Source organism: Lissotriton helveticus, chromosome 1_1 (genome assembly GCF_964261635.1).
Source record: "Lissotriton helveticus chromosome 1_1, aLisHel1.1, whole genome shotgun sequence".
Taxonomy (NCBI): Eukaryota; Metazoa; Chordata; class Amphibia; order Caudata; family Salamandridae; genus Lissotriton; species Lissotriton helveticus.
In genome coordinates, this window is record NC_136057.1 from 1,736,047,785 (window position 1) to 1,736,062,535 (window position 14,751).

A 14,751-nucleotide genomic window follows, 5' to 3' on the forward strand; every position below is an offset into this window, starting at 1 on the left:
CGGCGGGTGGAGCGACCGGTTCTGACCAGGTCAGGACGGTCACAGCTCCTCGCCTCGCGGGTATTGCCTTATGTTGTCAGTGGGATGGAGGAGCAGCTGGGAGGCGGGAGCGGGGTGGCGAGTGGGGAGGGGATCGGTCCGGAGATGCTGGAGGGAGCGGGGGTGGGGCCGCGGGGGAGCAGCGGCAGGGAGCGGGTAGGAGAGACGGGCTAAGGGCACAACAATGCAATAATAATGGCACAGGCGAGATCGGGGGCACAACCAAGGAGGTCGCTGGCACAAATACCAAAACAATGCAATAATAATAATGGCACAGAATGCAGGAGATACAGTGCGAATACGATATCAGGCACACCAAGGCAATATGGATACGATACCAGGCACAATGGCACAGAATGCAGGAGATACAGTGCGAATACGATATCAGGCACACCAAGGAGGGCCGCGCGGCGGGTGGAGCGACCGGTTCTGAGACGGTCATTTGAGTGCAGGGGCAAAGGATAGCGTATATCACCTGGGAGCTATTACAGTTGGTAAAGTGTGGTAATTTGTAGGTTCTATTGTTGTATGTGACATCAGTGCCCTCCCTGCACAAATCGCAGGCTTTGCAGCTTCCACATCTTCGATGCCCGGTCACAGGCGGGAGCCCAGGTAGCCTCTAAGGTCTGGTTGTTTGGGCGGTTCTAGGAAAGCTTTCACAACCCTGTCCTTAATGTTCTTTTCCCTTTTAAAGGCGAACAATGGCTGTTGAGTAGTTTGTAGTTGACCAGCAATGAGATTCCAATACTTCTGTACAATCTTTTTGATATAATTGCTCCTCGTGTTAAAAGTCGTTACGCAGACAATATTGTTGGTCTCTTTGGATTTCTCTTTGACTTCAACTAAGTGGTCCCGGGGACAGTACCAATCTCGTTTTTTGGCACGTTTCAAAAGGCCAGTCGGGTATCCCCTGGCCTTCAATCGGGTTGTTAATACTTCTGACTCCCTGAAAAAGTCCTTTCTCAGGGAGCCATTTCTCTTCAGCCTCAAGTACTGTCCGTAAGGCAAGTTATCCCTTAGGTTGCGGGAGTGATGTGAGCCATACATCAACAAGGTATTCTCTCCATCGGCTTCTGATAGAGTTCACAATATAGCAGTCCATCATCTATCCCGAATGTGAGATCCAAGAAATCTATTGATTCTCTGCTGCAAGCCATTGTAAATTACTCCTGTTGTTGAGCCATGCATGAACTTCCATCAATTCACTCTCTTCGCCAGACCATATAATTATTACATCATCGATATATCTTTTCCAAACCTCGATCTTGTTGAGGTTTGACTATACAGATGTTCCTCTTTGTAGCTGCCATGAAAATGTTAGCTAGACTTGGGGCATACGTAGCGCCCATAGCTACCCCTTACATTGATAGTACTGTCTCCTGAAAATGAAATCTTTTTTTTCATTGCTATCTCAAGCAGTGAAATCAAGAAGGTTGTTGGGATCCGGTGCAGTCCTGGTCTTGAATCCAAAGTTGTTCTGATTATTTATACTGCTTTGTCCTGCAGGATAGATTTGTATAATGATGACACATCCAACGTGACCAATATCTGTTTGCGGTGATCGAAAGATTGCCCTTCCAGTAGTTGTATTATAAGCATGCTGTCTCTCACAAAGGATTTTGTTTTGGGGACCCACGGCTGTAGGAAGTGTTCAATAAACTGGTTGAGAGGTTCTAAAATTGACCAACGGCCAGATACTATAGTCCTCCCTGGTGGTTTTTCTAGTCACTTGTGTACCTTTGGCAGGGTGTAGATAGTTGGAATCCAAGGTTCTTTTTGGTTCACAAAGTCATATTCGTGCCGACTCAGGAAACCCTCATCAATTCCTCTCTGGGTTGCCTCTCCTATCAGGACTCTGAGATCCGCAGTGGGGTCCTTTGTGGTTGGACGATAGGTTTCTCTGTCTCCAAGTTGTCTTCCTCGATGAAATCGCTTCATAATGTATATATTCTTTCTTCTTTGATGAATTCGCTTCGAAATGTATATATGGTTTAATATTCAGAACAACCTAAAGAAATAGTACATACCCGACAGAACCGTTTGTATACTTTCTCCTTCTGCCCAGGTTCTGAGGGATACTGGGTTATCCCATTGTAACTTACCGGTCCGTGGCGGTAGACATTCCATCACCTGTCGCAATCTGAGTATCAGTGCCCTTCAGTCTCTGTTCAAATTTCCTGCGCCATCATATTTTGTCGCTGGGTAACAGTTCTCTGGAACTTTACTAATAAACGTACTTACCTGTGCATTTTCCTGTTTCTTTGTTACATTTATGGATACTATTATAGTCAGTAAACATGGATTTATTAGACAATATTATATTGAAAATGATTAACACCTCCTTATTGTTTGAATGGCTTTTGAACTTCTACAGTACCCAATACTTTAATAAACAATAAATACAGACCCAATCAGTACTATATTTCCACAGCTGTGCAGCCGGACAGGGTTTTTATGAATATGCAGTTGCTTAAGTATATACAAAATAAAGCAAGAAACATATAAAGTCGGACACAAACCTGTATCCAACTTAGTGGGAAGGAGTACAACATGAAAACAGAAAAGCTCAGGCAGAGTAAATTGTTTGTATCGGCCACATTTTGATATGAGAAACAAATTATAGTGGAGACACCATTACACAAAATGAGTATTAACTAAAGAAGTGTATATGGCGCACAATACACTTTAAATGTTTCTTGCTTCATTTTGTATATATTTAAGCAACTGCATATTAAAAAAAACCTGTCCGGCTGGACAGCTGTAAAATATAGTACTGATTGGGTCTCTATATATTGTTTACTCACATTAACCCTTGTCTAGGGACCATTGTCTTTAGAAATAACGTATGTCGTATGTAGACATAGCCCATCCAGTTGGATGGCTGTCCTACCTGCAGTGAGCTTGTTAAAGATGCTGGCAACCTTTTCTTGGAAGAAGTTAGCCACAGCATTACAAAATTCTTCATTTATCACTGCAGTGTTGGGACACACTGGTACCACCAGTTTTTTTATAACAAGAATTTTGTTAGCATCACAGGCTAATTTTATCAGCTCAGAGTAGTAGGAGGTTTTTGCCATTAGGATAGGTTTTTTATGTTTGGATAATTTGTTTTTGTAGATGATTTTCTCCTCAACCTCATACTTTATCCTCCATTTCTGTTCTTGCCTACGGCAATCCTGCCTTGATGCCCTAAGGTCTTTGTTGTACCGTGGCTGGGAGGCTTTCTTCGGTATGATTTTTTGTTTGACTGGTGCTATAGTATCTAGGGCCGACTTTAGCCTGCACAAGAAGTTTTCATCACTTTGTTCTAAGTTGTCAGTTATAGTTGGCAGAGTATAGAAGTAAGAGCATCTCCCAGTTCGGCCGGCTGAATTTTTTGCCAGAATCTAGTAGAGATTTTTTGTCATGTATCTCTGTGTCTGGTGTTTTTTTAATCTTTATCTGCCAGTTATCTGCCCAGTGATCGGACCAAGTGAGAGGGAGCAAAGGTAATAGGTTTGTATCTGGGTAGTTGGAGAAAACCCATCTAGCATGTGTCCGGTCTTGTGCATCTGTCCTCTAGAGATTAGAGATAGTCCAAACGCATTCATAGCCTCAATCAGCTTTAGGGAATCTGGGTCTACTTCATTTTCCAGGTGGAAGTTAAAATCGCCTAGAACCATGAAAATGCAATGGATTAGGAAGACATATGCCAGATAGGATTTTCGTTACAGTAATCTGTCCACCGAATTTAAGGCCATACGTGACTTCCTATTCTGATAATTGTCCTCTATGTTTACAACATATAGAGAGACAGATTTTTATGTGTGTGTTCATGTGTATATGGCAATTAGAATTTTTATTTTTTCATTTATACGAAATGTTGTTTGGAAAAATATATTAACAGATGCCAATAATGTACTTCGTAGACAAAGTCAAGAGATACAATTGGGTGACATCCGTGTAGCAGCTTTAATCTCTAGGGTACTATATGTTATATCATGTTATGTTAAGTGTGTTTTATAGAATGCTTATCACCTGTGAAGGTATCCAAACACTCTGTAGCAGATGTATGAGGACCATATTTTTAAACAAATGTAATTCTCCAAACGTAAGCAGACGGATGTGCGAATGCAGAGTATGAAATGTTTACCAGTTGAAAGAGATGTGGCCAGAACACACAGGTGTGCTTCACAGTTTCGAAGCACTGGGTCCTTCTTGAAAAGATGACCCACAATGCTATCATGTGTATTAATGTATTCACAGATTTGTTGATTATAATTATATAATATGATGATTTTTTTTTAACTCAATTACAAAAATAAGAAAATTATACAATATTAAATAGTGCTCATCACTTTAACTGGCTTGGCCATTTGTTAATTTTATGAATTTTCTTTTTCAAACTGAAAAATAGCAAAAGGGTAGGAGAGGGTGTTTTAAGTTGTACTGTTTAACTGCATTAGTCATACATAAGGTTTGGGAATTAATGTTTCTCAAACGAAATCAGAAGAATAAAAAAGAAGAGAATATTTTCAAACCGTGCTTGGTCAATGGGAGGCTACGAACATTATATCCAACTATCTACAATGGTTAATGTTAGATTTTCATCCAGTACCTGTAGTGTCAGAAGTAATATGGTTTTATGTAGGGTTAAGATCAGAAAGGCTAAGGAACACTTTCATGTCAAATGTTATTCTAACACCACTGGTACGGGGAACTCGCACATCTCTCATCAGGGCACGAGTCGGGGTACCACGCGGGTGGACGGCATCCCCCCACTTATTTCCGAGGGTTTTTCAAGGTGGACGCCGTCCACCCTGCTCAAGCAAAACCGCGTCCACCATTACTGATGAATTATGTTTGCCTCTAGGCTGCGCGTGTGTGCCCGAATGCAGACTTGCTTCCTACAGCGCCCAGACGCTCTGTGGGAGTGCGCTCTCCCCTCGAGAAGCAGAATACATAACAAAAGGGTATCGTCAAAACGTCCCTTTTCAAAGCAGGAGGCGCACCAGGAAGCCCAGTACAGCAATTAAATTACAAAGGGGCTGCTTACAGTTTTCCAAGAGGCCCTTAGCAGGCAGTGTGAAACTAATCCTATGTGAATGTGTTTCACACTGCAATGACAGGGTGTGGACGTGTCATTACGCCCAGTGTTGCTGAAATTGGAACTGGGGGAGGATTGCGAGGCCGGCACTAGGGTAAGTATATTAAAGTTTAAAAAGCACCTTCTGCCTCGTTCCTAGCCACAATAAAAATGTTACATAGCTTTGGTGATTAATGTTCTACTTGGAGTGAGATCGGAGTTTTGTCTAGTGAAAGTTTTGACTCATTGTTAATATGGGTTAATATGCCTGATGCAAAGGACGTGTACCATACATCACAGACCTGTATTTATGAAGGTAGCTCAGTGGGTTACTGCTTTTGTTAGAGGTATTCTTTAGTTACTTGCAGTTTCTAAGTTAAAATCCTAAAATGGAACAGCGAGCTATCAACTGTAATCAAAGCGCTGCATGCAAACTGCAAGTTATATATTAGAGTGTTATACTTTTTTCCCCAGTCTTCCATTTTTTTACTGTTGCAAAAAAGATTTGTTTGGGTAGAAAACAATTGTTATTATTACAGAGAACTCTAAAGTATGGTGTTACATTTTGAATCCTGTTAAAGGGTGGTTGTAAGGGAATCTGTGCCGGTAGTGGTCATTGGGGGGCGCTAACTGGGCACCACCAGTGCTAAAGCCGGCCCTGGAAACAGGTTCCAGTATTGATACTCAAATGAAGAGCTCCAATACTTTCCAGTCGATGTTGATCAAAAAACTGTAAAAACTACATTAAACATTCATCTTAAAGTATAGGCAAAAAGTTTTAAACCAATCCTCCTGTTTATTTATCATCACAAAGAATACACCTTCAAATACATGACTTCAGGCTTTGCTCTGTACAAAACCCCTGACTTGCCTTTTAGTTCACTAATAGCACTGTCTTTTGGGGGGAGGTGGTGGGGGAGCTGGAACGATTCTCAGGTCTTGTTTGATAAATACTTTGCACATAATCTGAAGTACTAACATGAGGTGCTTTCGATAGTTTACTATAGTCTAACATAATCTGTGCTGCATGATTGACACACCACATTTTTTCAAGGCTTGGCTTGTGTATGGGTTCTTAAGAGCCAGAACAGACCCTTGGCTCCGCTGTCCCTGGTAATTTGGTGTCTCGCCCACCTTTGCCTTTTGCCATAGTCCGGGTCACTGGAATTATGCGTCAGGAGAAGACCAAATTATGCAGCAGGGTGGAATTATGAGGCAAGCAAAGGCAAGTTATGTAGTATAATGCTGCATATTTTATGATAGACTTACTTTATTATTTTGAAATTTTGCACATGCTAACACTAACTGTATTGTATTGTATTGTTACTTGTATAGCGCATGGCTACCCGGAGGCATCCCAGCGCTGCGGGGGGGCTAAGGGGAGGGGGTCTGAGCTTTTATATGAACAGCCAGGTCTTCAACTGTTTTCGGAAGTTCAAATGGTTTGGTTCGCTCCGTAGATGCAGTGGGAGGGCTTCCATAGTCTGGAGGCATTGAGTGAGAAGAGGCTACCGCCACTTCTGGCCTTCTTGATCCTGGGAATCACCGCAACTGGGCAAATGTTTCATCTCATTAGTACCATTTACCACCTAAATACATCCATGTTTAAGCTACTTTAAGTGCATAGTTTATTTAGTCTGATAATATGGCAATGTGGGCTGTATTTGGATAATTAGCAAAATGGCATCTTGGCAATATCTGTAACTGAGGGATAAACATGCTGCCCAAAAATGCAGGTCATATAATAGAACGTAGAATATTCTGTAACCTTTACTACCGCTCCCTATGGAGGACAACCCACCCAAAGTTTAACTCTTTACTGTGTCGATGGGGAACTCTTTAACACAAGTGTATCCATTGGTGAAGTAGATGTGCTTTTGGCAAGACTGAATGCTGAGTGGGCTGTCATATTGTTACAGCCCACTTCGCAAACTTCTTTGTTTTTCAGAAACAAGCCCACAATTCAAGGGTTTGTTTCTGAAAAATAAAAATGTCTCCTACCCACAGGGAGATTTTCCCCTACAAGTGGTGGGCAGTGTTCATTTTTCCTGCCAGGCATGGCAGACACTGAGAGTGCTCTGCCTCAGCAAATCCGCCCCAAGTAGGCAGACCTTCAGAGGTACTGACTGGAGCGTCATTTCAGTGGAATGACCTCTGCCTATAACTGTACCCCAGTGGACAATGGTCACACTTGCAGAACCCAGAGGCTCTTCCTTCCAGTTACCCGTACCACCCTTTCTTCGGGACGTGGAATAACCAGACTTAACACGTGCTATTATAGGACACTCAGGATGTCGTGATGTCACTTCATGTCGTGATGTCACTTCCTGCCGTGATGCCACTCCCTGTCGTGATGTCACTTCCTGTTGTGATGTCACTTCCTGTCGTGATGTCACTTCCTGTGACCACGCCTACCTTGGAGAGTCCCCCTACTTCTTTTTTTAGGACTTGTGCCCTGTCTCTCATGCTGTGTTTACATCTTACTTTTTGCAGTACCTCGATTCTGTACTTCTGACCACCCACCACCACAAAACCGAATCAGACGTCAGTTTGAGATGAAAGTTAATGGAACGTCATAACGCAGACTTAAGCACTACTAGCAAAATGTGCGAAATAACAATAACAATGTGTTTGGTTTAAATCTCATCTGTGCAGAATCATGATGGCCTTAAATGTCATATTTACATCTTGCATCCCTAGTGCTGTGAAGGGTTCTATGATGCTTTATCAATACCATTGCATCCAGCACATTGCCTACCAACTTTATCGTGTTAAGTATACCATGCGATTAGGTCAAAACAATAGAAGCAAAACTATTGTGATGCAATATAATGCATGAGATATAGTAGGTATATAACAGTGGGAAAGAATATGCTTTCACAGAGGAAGTCTGAAACCCTTGCTGAAGAATTTCCCACCGAGTTTGCAGATTTCTAGTTACGCTGCTTATTCCCAGCAACTGTGAGAGGCAGGCCAGCACAGTGCCGAGGCCTTTCACTTGTTTATCCTGGCATGCTTTCCACGAAAGGTCAAAGAGCAGAAAAAGGCCCATGAAAATGGCGGCGCTTACTCGATCACAATTCAGCATCTCTGCATCCTCCGCCACGGATGAAGGTCTCTGCAAGCAGATTAACACCACAGTAGGACAACAGCTTTCTGTAACATAAGCATAACTGAACCAAACTGACTTAGCAGTCTGTAAACTGTTTAAAATGTTGAACCCATCAGAGCCATAAACAGAACTCTAAAAATAACACACAATTTATTTTCCACATCTGGGGTAGTACGATGTGTATTCGACTGTTTTATTGAACACGATTTCATCTCTGCTTTTCATGAGTTTTTAAAAGCTTTTTCTCAATAATCAATGATTGTCATTTTGCTGCATATTTCTTAAATAAAAATTAAGTTTACTAGCTCTTTAGAAAATGATACCACATCACCAGTCGGTGATGGCAAGTGTTCTCTTTACCTATAACGGCAAAGCTCATTCCTGCAGCCCTCTCTTAAGCATTTTACACCCAGAATAAATTTGTAAAAGTCCAGCTTCTTCTTTCATACTGGCATTCCCCAAACTTAGATAGTTTCCAGTGTGTATTTTTTAAACTTTGCATGCCTCCTTACGCATAAACTTCCAAATTGAAGGAATGGAAGTATAATAAATCTGTCTGTGTACATAGAGGGCGTTTACATGTAGGTTGCTTAGTATTTTGCACCGCTGCTAAATACATTTGCATTTATATATTTTATATCAAATATTATGAAAACTTCCCAGTCTTACCCGCAAGTTTTGGAAACTTTTTCCACATTTGTGCGCCTGGAGTATTGTCAAAGTACATGCTTTATAACGTACGTAGATGTTTGGCTCCCCGAAGACTGGCACGTGGTATGCTGGGTGTACATCTTACGTCAGTAGTATCATCAAGGCGTACGCCTTATATGTTTGACTTTTATCTTCCGTCAGTTTTTTTGCTAAGGCCTACACTGTACGATTGTGTTTCAATCTTATGTCTGCATTGCTGTAAACATGGAGCAGCAATGGTTCCCTTGGGTGAAACGTTTTCCGCACAACTGTCTGCATAACAACTGATAAACCAGTATCTTAAATCATGTTTTTAATTACTGCCTGATATGCAAAAGACAATGTAGAAGGTGCTCCAAAAAAAGGCGCAGTGAAAGTGTCATGTGAGCAAAATGCAAAAGTGCACTAGAGTTTCTTAAAAACAACAACATTCCAACAACACTGTTGACAGAGTGAAACCGGATTGTAATCAATAGGCGTTAAGGGATCGGTTTGACCGCTCTACCAATCTTCTGCGGGTAGTAGGTCATGGAAGAGTCAAAAGAGGGGTCAGGGCAGTTAGGAACAGGGTAGATGTAGGAGTAGAGAAATGGGGCAAAAGGAGTCAAACGGAGGGGTGAAGCGGCGGAGAGAAGCAGGAGCAAGCCTCACCGGTCTCTAAACTGGCTGCGTTCACGCCACGCGGCTCTCAACGAAACGCAGCAGGCGCCTATGGCACGGCACGTGCTCCTATCCCTAACCTCCTATTCCACCTATACCCTTTTACGACATCCCTCTATGCCTCCTTGTGCCACCTCGAGCCAGAGAGTTGGATTACCCAGAGTGCCCAACCTCCTGGGCAAACCATGCCTCTCACCGGTCTGCAAGTCCCGCTGGCTTGCTCATCTCCGACTGAGCTCTTCATTGCTCCTGACCCTGGTCCTGCCTTGTGCACTATAAGGCAAGACCCTTGTGCCCACAGGCCGGCCTGTCACATGGGTCAAGCCCGCTTCTCTTCTTCCTCTGCCCCATCTGTGAATAATAATCTTCTTCCGGATCCTTGCGGGTCTCGTTGCTCCTACTGACCTGAAAAGACTCAACGGGGCTAAATGAGGCTCGTAGCTCAGGTGCGGTGCATGGCATCAGGAGCCTTCTCCCCCCCCCTCCTCCTCCTTCCTACATGTGAATTATCAGCTTTTGTCAGCTCGTGTTAGCGTCAACCTTCAGAGGTCTGATAAGCTGAAAGGGGGCTTGATCTTCTGAGATGAGGGAACCCCCAAAATATCTGCGAAGAGCTTGGGCGTTACCATAGACGGTGACCTAGCTTTGAAACCCCATATAGGATCTGTGATCTCAACAGGTTTCCTGATGATCAGGAAAATTAAAAGGATGATGACGGAGTAGTACAATGATTCAAAACGAAGGACTCGTGATTCCAGTTCAGTTTTTTGTTCTTTCAGTCAATAAGTTAATTTGTCAAAGTTTCGACCCCTCCAGTAACTCAAATAAGGGTACAATGAAAGCCATCTGGTGGCAAAGAGGAGTTGGTTTGCATAAATCTGCCGCACTGGAACAGCAGCTGTTCAAATCACTTGGTGAGTTTTCATAAGTACTGAAGCCAAAGCTTCCAGCCACTGATGATCCGTGGAAAGGTAGCTCGGCATCTCAAACTTGTCACTTTTGCTGCACCATTTTTGGAGCACCTACTAAATCATCTTTTTTATATTAGAGAAAAACATGCGGTAATTAAAAGCCTGTTATAGGATACTTAAGTGTATTTTGCCATGGAAGCATAGGCAAAAAAATGCTTTTCTCAAGGGTACCAGGTACCCAGGGATACCGGGTTGCCCCACGATAATTTTGGTTTTGTACTACAGTAAAGGCATACAAATGCCTTATACGTCGAAGTTATATCTGACAAATACAGTAGCGCCTTGTGTAAAGCAGATCACTGGCTCAAAACACAAGCACATAACTGTTTTAGCAATCCATGTGCAACATCTGACACTCAACAAAACGTTTCCATTTTTAAAACACCACCAACCCACCCAACCGTCTACTAGCTGAGCTCATGTTGGCAATCGTGGGAGAGAATTTTTAGTTATCAGATGCGCTTTTGGAGCAAAAAAGCAATTTGTTACTACAGTGATTCATTTCGACAGTCCCACATTTATGCACAATCAATGGCCTCAAGAGAACAATGTAAAACGGAATAAAATACAGCGGCTTCAAGATCTCACACTGTGTCAGTGCAGACATTGGTTTCAGTGCAGTGAATGTGGAGGGTAGGGCTGGCTATTAACACGGGTGGCCTGGACTCCTCTCTATTGACCTGCAGCAGTAGAATTGCTTCAGCATGCAAAAGCCACCTCACAACCTCCCCAAACGTGTCCCTGTGTAAGTGAACTATATCGCCGATGTGAATTCTGCAGGTTGTGTACTCCAAGGAGTCTGAAGTTCCTTCATGATGGGTAGTGTGAGAAGCTTACACTGCTGCACATGAATCAGCCTCCAGTATGACCCCTGTACTATAACCGCTCCTATATTATATCCAGCATCTTGAGGTGATTTCAATTTGCAGTGCATGACATTAAAAAAACGAATTATCCAGTGGAGACGTGACATACAGTATCTGAAAGTGTCTGCTTGCAATTTTAAGGGCATGGATGAGGGGGCAAGTGATTCCTTTTTGAACCCCACAATGTTTGAGGTGATAAACCTCTAATACTTTAGTTCAGCAGAGAGCACAGAGAACTTTAACAGGCTCTTTGCAGTCTGCTACTTGGAGTTTCAAATACTAAATCTGTTCAGCAATTCAGGCATCCCATTGCTCCACAGTTTGATGTTTCAGTTGTAATTTTCAAGATCTCTTCCATGACATTCACTTAATCTCTTCTGCCACAGTCCTTCTCCAGGTCCCTTCTTTCTATGCACAAGCTATTGAAAAGGAATCACTTCCGGGTCAGTAAACTCACATCTCGAACGGAAGAACTTTATTCTCCTGGGGGAGGAGGCTGTCTCTAGTTGCAGGCTTCTTTGCCTTCTGTTTTGATTTCTGCAATTCATACTTTCGGATTTTCCTAGCCCTGTTCCACAGATAGTAGGCCACTCCGCCGGTTACAGCAACCACCAATCCCACAGCTGCCAAGACCAGGCCAAGGATTAAAGGCAATGTGTCTGCAAAAGAAAGGATATGGTAAAGGAAACAGTTACAGTTGGAAAAATTGCCACTGCTCAAACTCAAGGGGAAGTGTGTCAAACGTATGATTCTCTCAAAAAGCCTAAAAACATCCCTCAACATTTTGATAATCTCTTTAACATTAGTTGAAGACTTTCCCCTTCATGATTTCCCCTTACACCTTTGGTTATACATTTCATGCCAGTCAGAATCTCACAAAAATCTATTATTTTCTAGAAACAGATTTTTGAAAAAATATGTTTCTAATTAACTAATGATAAGCATAATATTCACAAAACTGCGGGTGTTTCAGTATTTCAGTGATTATTCAGATGGCACCAAGATTCGCCACTCATACTGGCAGTGGTCCCAGGAGAAATATCAGAAGGAGTAATCTCTTAAGTTGATATCTCTATATTTGATGGGGGCCTCAACATATTGAATATGAAGTCTGTAATCCATGTATAGACCTGATGAAGAAGACTCATAACTCAAAGAGAGTCCTGAAACATTAAAATAATCACTGATGGAAGCAGGAATGCAATACATACAAATTCATTTTCTGCACTGATTCAATAAATGTCTGCTATTTTTAGACTGTGAGGTTAATAACACTCAAGCAGACATTTCCCCCCAGGTCTATTTTGAGATTGAAATCAATTGCATTTGAGAAGCATGATGATTTACATGCTATTAAACAAACCCAAGGAGATGATGGACGGAGTGCTGAAACTTTTCAAACACTCACTCCCAGTCACAGATCTGGGTTGACTCCATTATCATTCGCTAGCTCACTTTGCCACCCCAGTTCAGACACAGCTATATGCAAATCAGTCTTGACCCTGTGCCTCATGGGAACAGTCCAGCCCGAACTGCCAAGCCATGGCTTTCTTGGACCGGAAACAAGCATGCTGGGACCGGTTTCGGGCTAACAGCCCTCTTCAGCCAGGCTAGCTTGAATCCAGTGGCAAAGTGAGCAAGGCACTCTCGTCTGGGCATACCCTGCCAATTTAGGGCGAACAAAGCAAACACAAGGAGATGATGGACAGAGTGCTGAAACTTTTCAAACACTCACCGCCAGTCACAGATCTGGGTTGAATCCAAACTGGAATGGCATGGTGAGCAAAAAAACGATGGATTTAGGCCCAGATTTCTGTACTGGGGTGAATGTATGACATTGTTCTGCATTCTGGCCATCAATTGGTTTTGCTTTTGGATTTCTATGCTATTACCAAATGTGTGTTCATTATGTTGAAATTGGTGTGAATATTAATTAACAACAAATATTTCGATATTCTTTTTTAAAAATCTGTATCTTAATAGTTATTGTTTAGTGTGAGATTTTAGCTGGCATGCAATATATAAATAAAGTAACATCAAGGCTTATCCTGTCGTGCATGGATATACTCAGTTCTCATAAATACTACAAAAGATAAATGCAAGAACAGTAGATTTAAACTTCTCACTGTTGTGTTATATTAAACCAAGCATTCATTTCGTATATACCTTCCCTTTCACCTTAACAGATTTGCCCTTGCTAAGCCATACACATAAAAGCACTTACAGCTGTAAGGCTACTTCAATGACCTTGGGCCTAAGAAGACACCGCCTTCAGCGTGCGTTGCCCCCTTACTTATGTTCTCACAGCATTCAGAAGCTATCAGGTCGCCATCCTACCAAATAGGCATACTTCGCCCCATTATGTAAAATTTTCCTTAACCAATCAATTTGAGAGCACATTGAAATAATTCAGGCCAGGATCTTGATTATGGTTAATTTAAAATAATATTGCTTCACATTAAATAACATTATCAGCCATACATACAGAGAATATGGCAAGCTGACTCTTCTTGGGTAACTCGTGGCAATGTCATCAGAGCATTGGGGTATTCATGATTATTTCATAGTTTAAAGAGTCTTCATCATATTTCTTCATGGCATTTGTTGCAGGATGTACATGTTGAACCTTTTGATGGCTTGGCTCGTGCTTTGGCTCTTAGAGCCAAGCTAGGAATCTAACTTGGCTCTGGCTCTGCTCTCTACTTGAAATCCTTCCGCATATAGACGTATGAGGAACCAGTTTTCACCTTGTTTAAAATTCTTTAAGCTTATCAGTTAAGCCAAATTACTTACCTGTCGAGGCTACAAAAAAGAGCAATCGACCCATTAGTTGCACCTTGGAGCTATATTATTGACATGCACAATGATCATTTGTTATTTATTATTATTTGACTTGCACATGGGATTTACAGTAGGAGAAAGGGATGAAACCGAGATATAAACTGCTTTTACTATGTCCATATATTTTGTAGCCAGTTGCTATTAAGTGTGGGACATCTTGTGCACATTGCTTAATTGTTCTGTTTTGGAAGTCCTTTGTGTATTAGAATTATTTATACACAATTAAAAAATATTTCTTTTTCTTTGTGAATTTTTGAACAATTAGTTCCAACAAGAATTCATCTTGTGACTGTATGTGTCAATTGCCATTTTGATCCCACCCTGGGGTCGCATAGTCTGTTTCTTAAGTCTAAGCACTTTGTTTATGTGTTTGTGGGAGATGGGGCACTTTATGTTTTCCCAAAGGCAAACTCACTGAAACGTATCAACTTCTGAATATAAAGATCGCTTTTACAGTTTCCATTCTCAGGTGTGAGGTACCTTACCTGAGTGCCCGACCGAGGCTTG

At 42.0% G+C, this 14,751-nt stretch overlaps 1 protein-coding gene across 2 annotated transcripts in view; it reads right to left on the bottom strand.

The window, feature by feature from the left end:
* Positions 1-8,365: 8,365 nt before the first annotated feature.
* The window catches only part of LOC144833910 (intercellular adhesion molecule 1-like), a 253,982-nt gene continuing 247,596 nt past the window's right edge, over positions 8,366-14,751 (bottom strand). For both annotated transcript variants that reach the window (XM_078689199.1, XM_078689200.1), the window contains one exon: positions 8,366-12,062. In XM_078689199.1, coding sequence (XP_078545325.1) covers positions 11,857-12,062 — 206 coding nt within the window. In that variant the 3' untranslated portion in view covers positions 8,366-11,856. The remainder of the gene's footprint in view (positions 12,063-14,751) is intronic.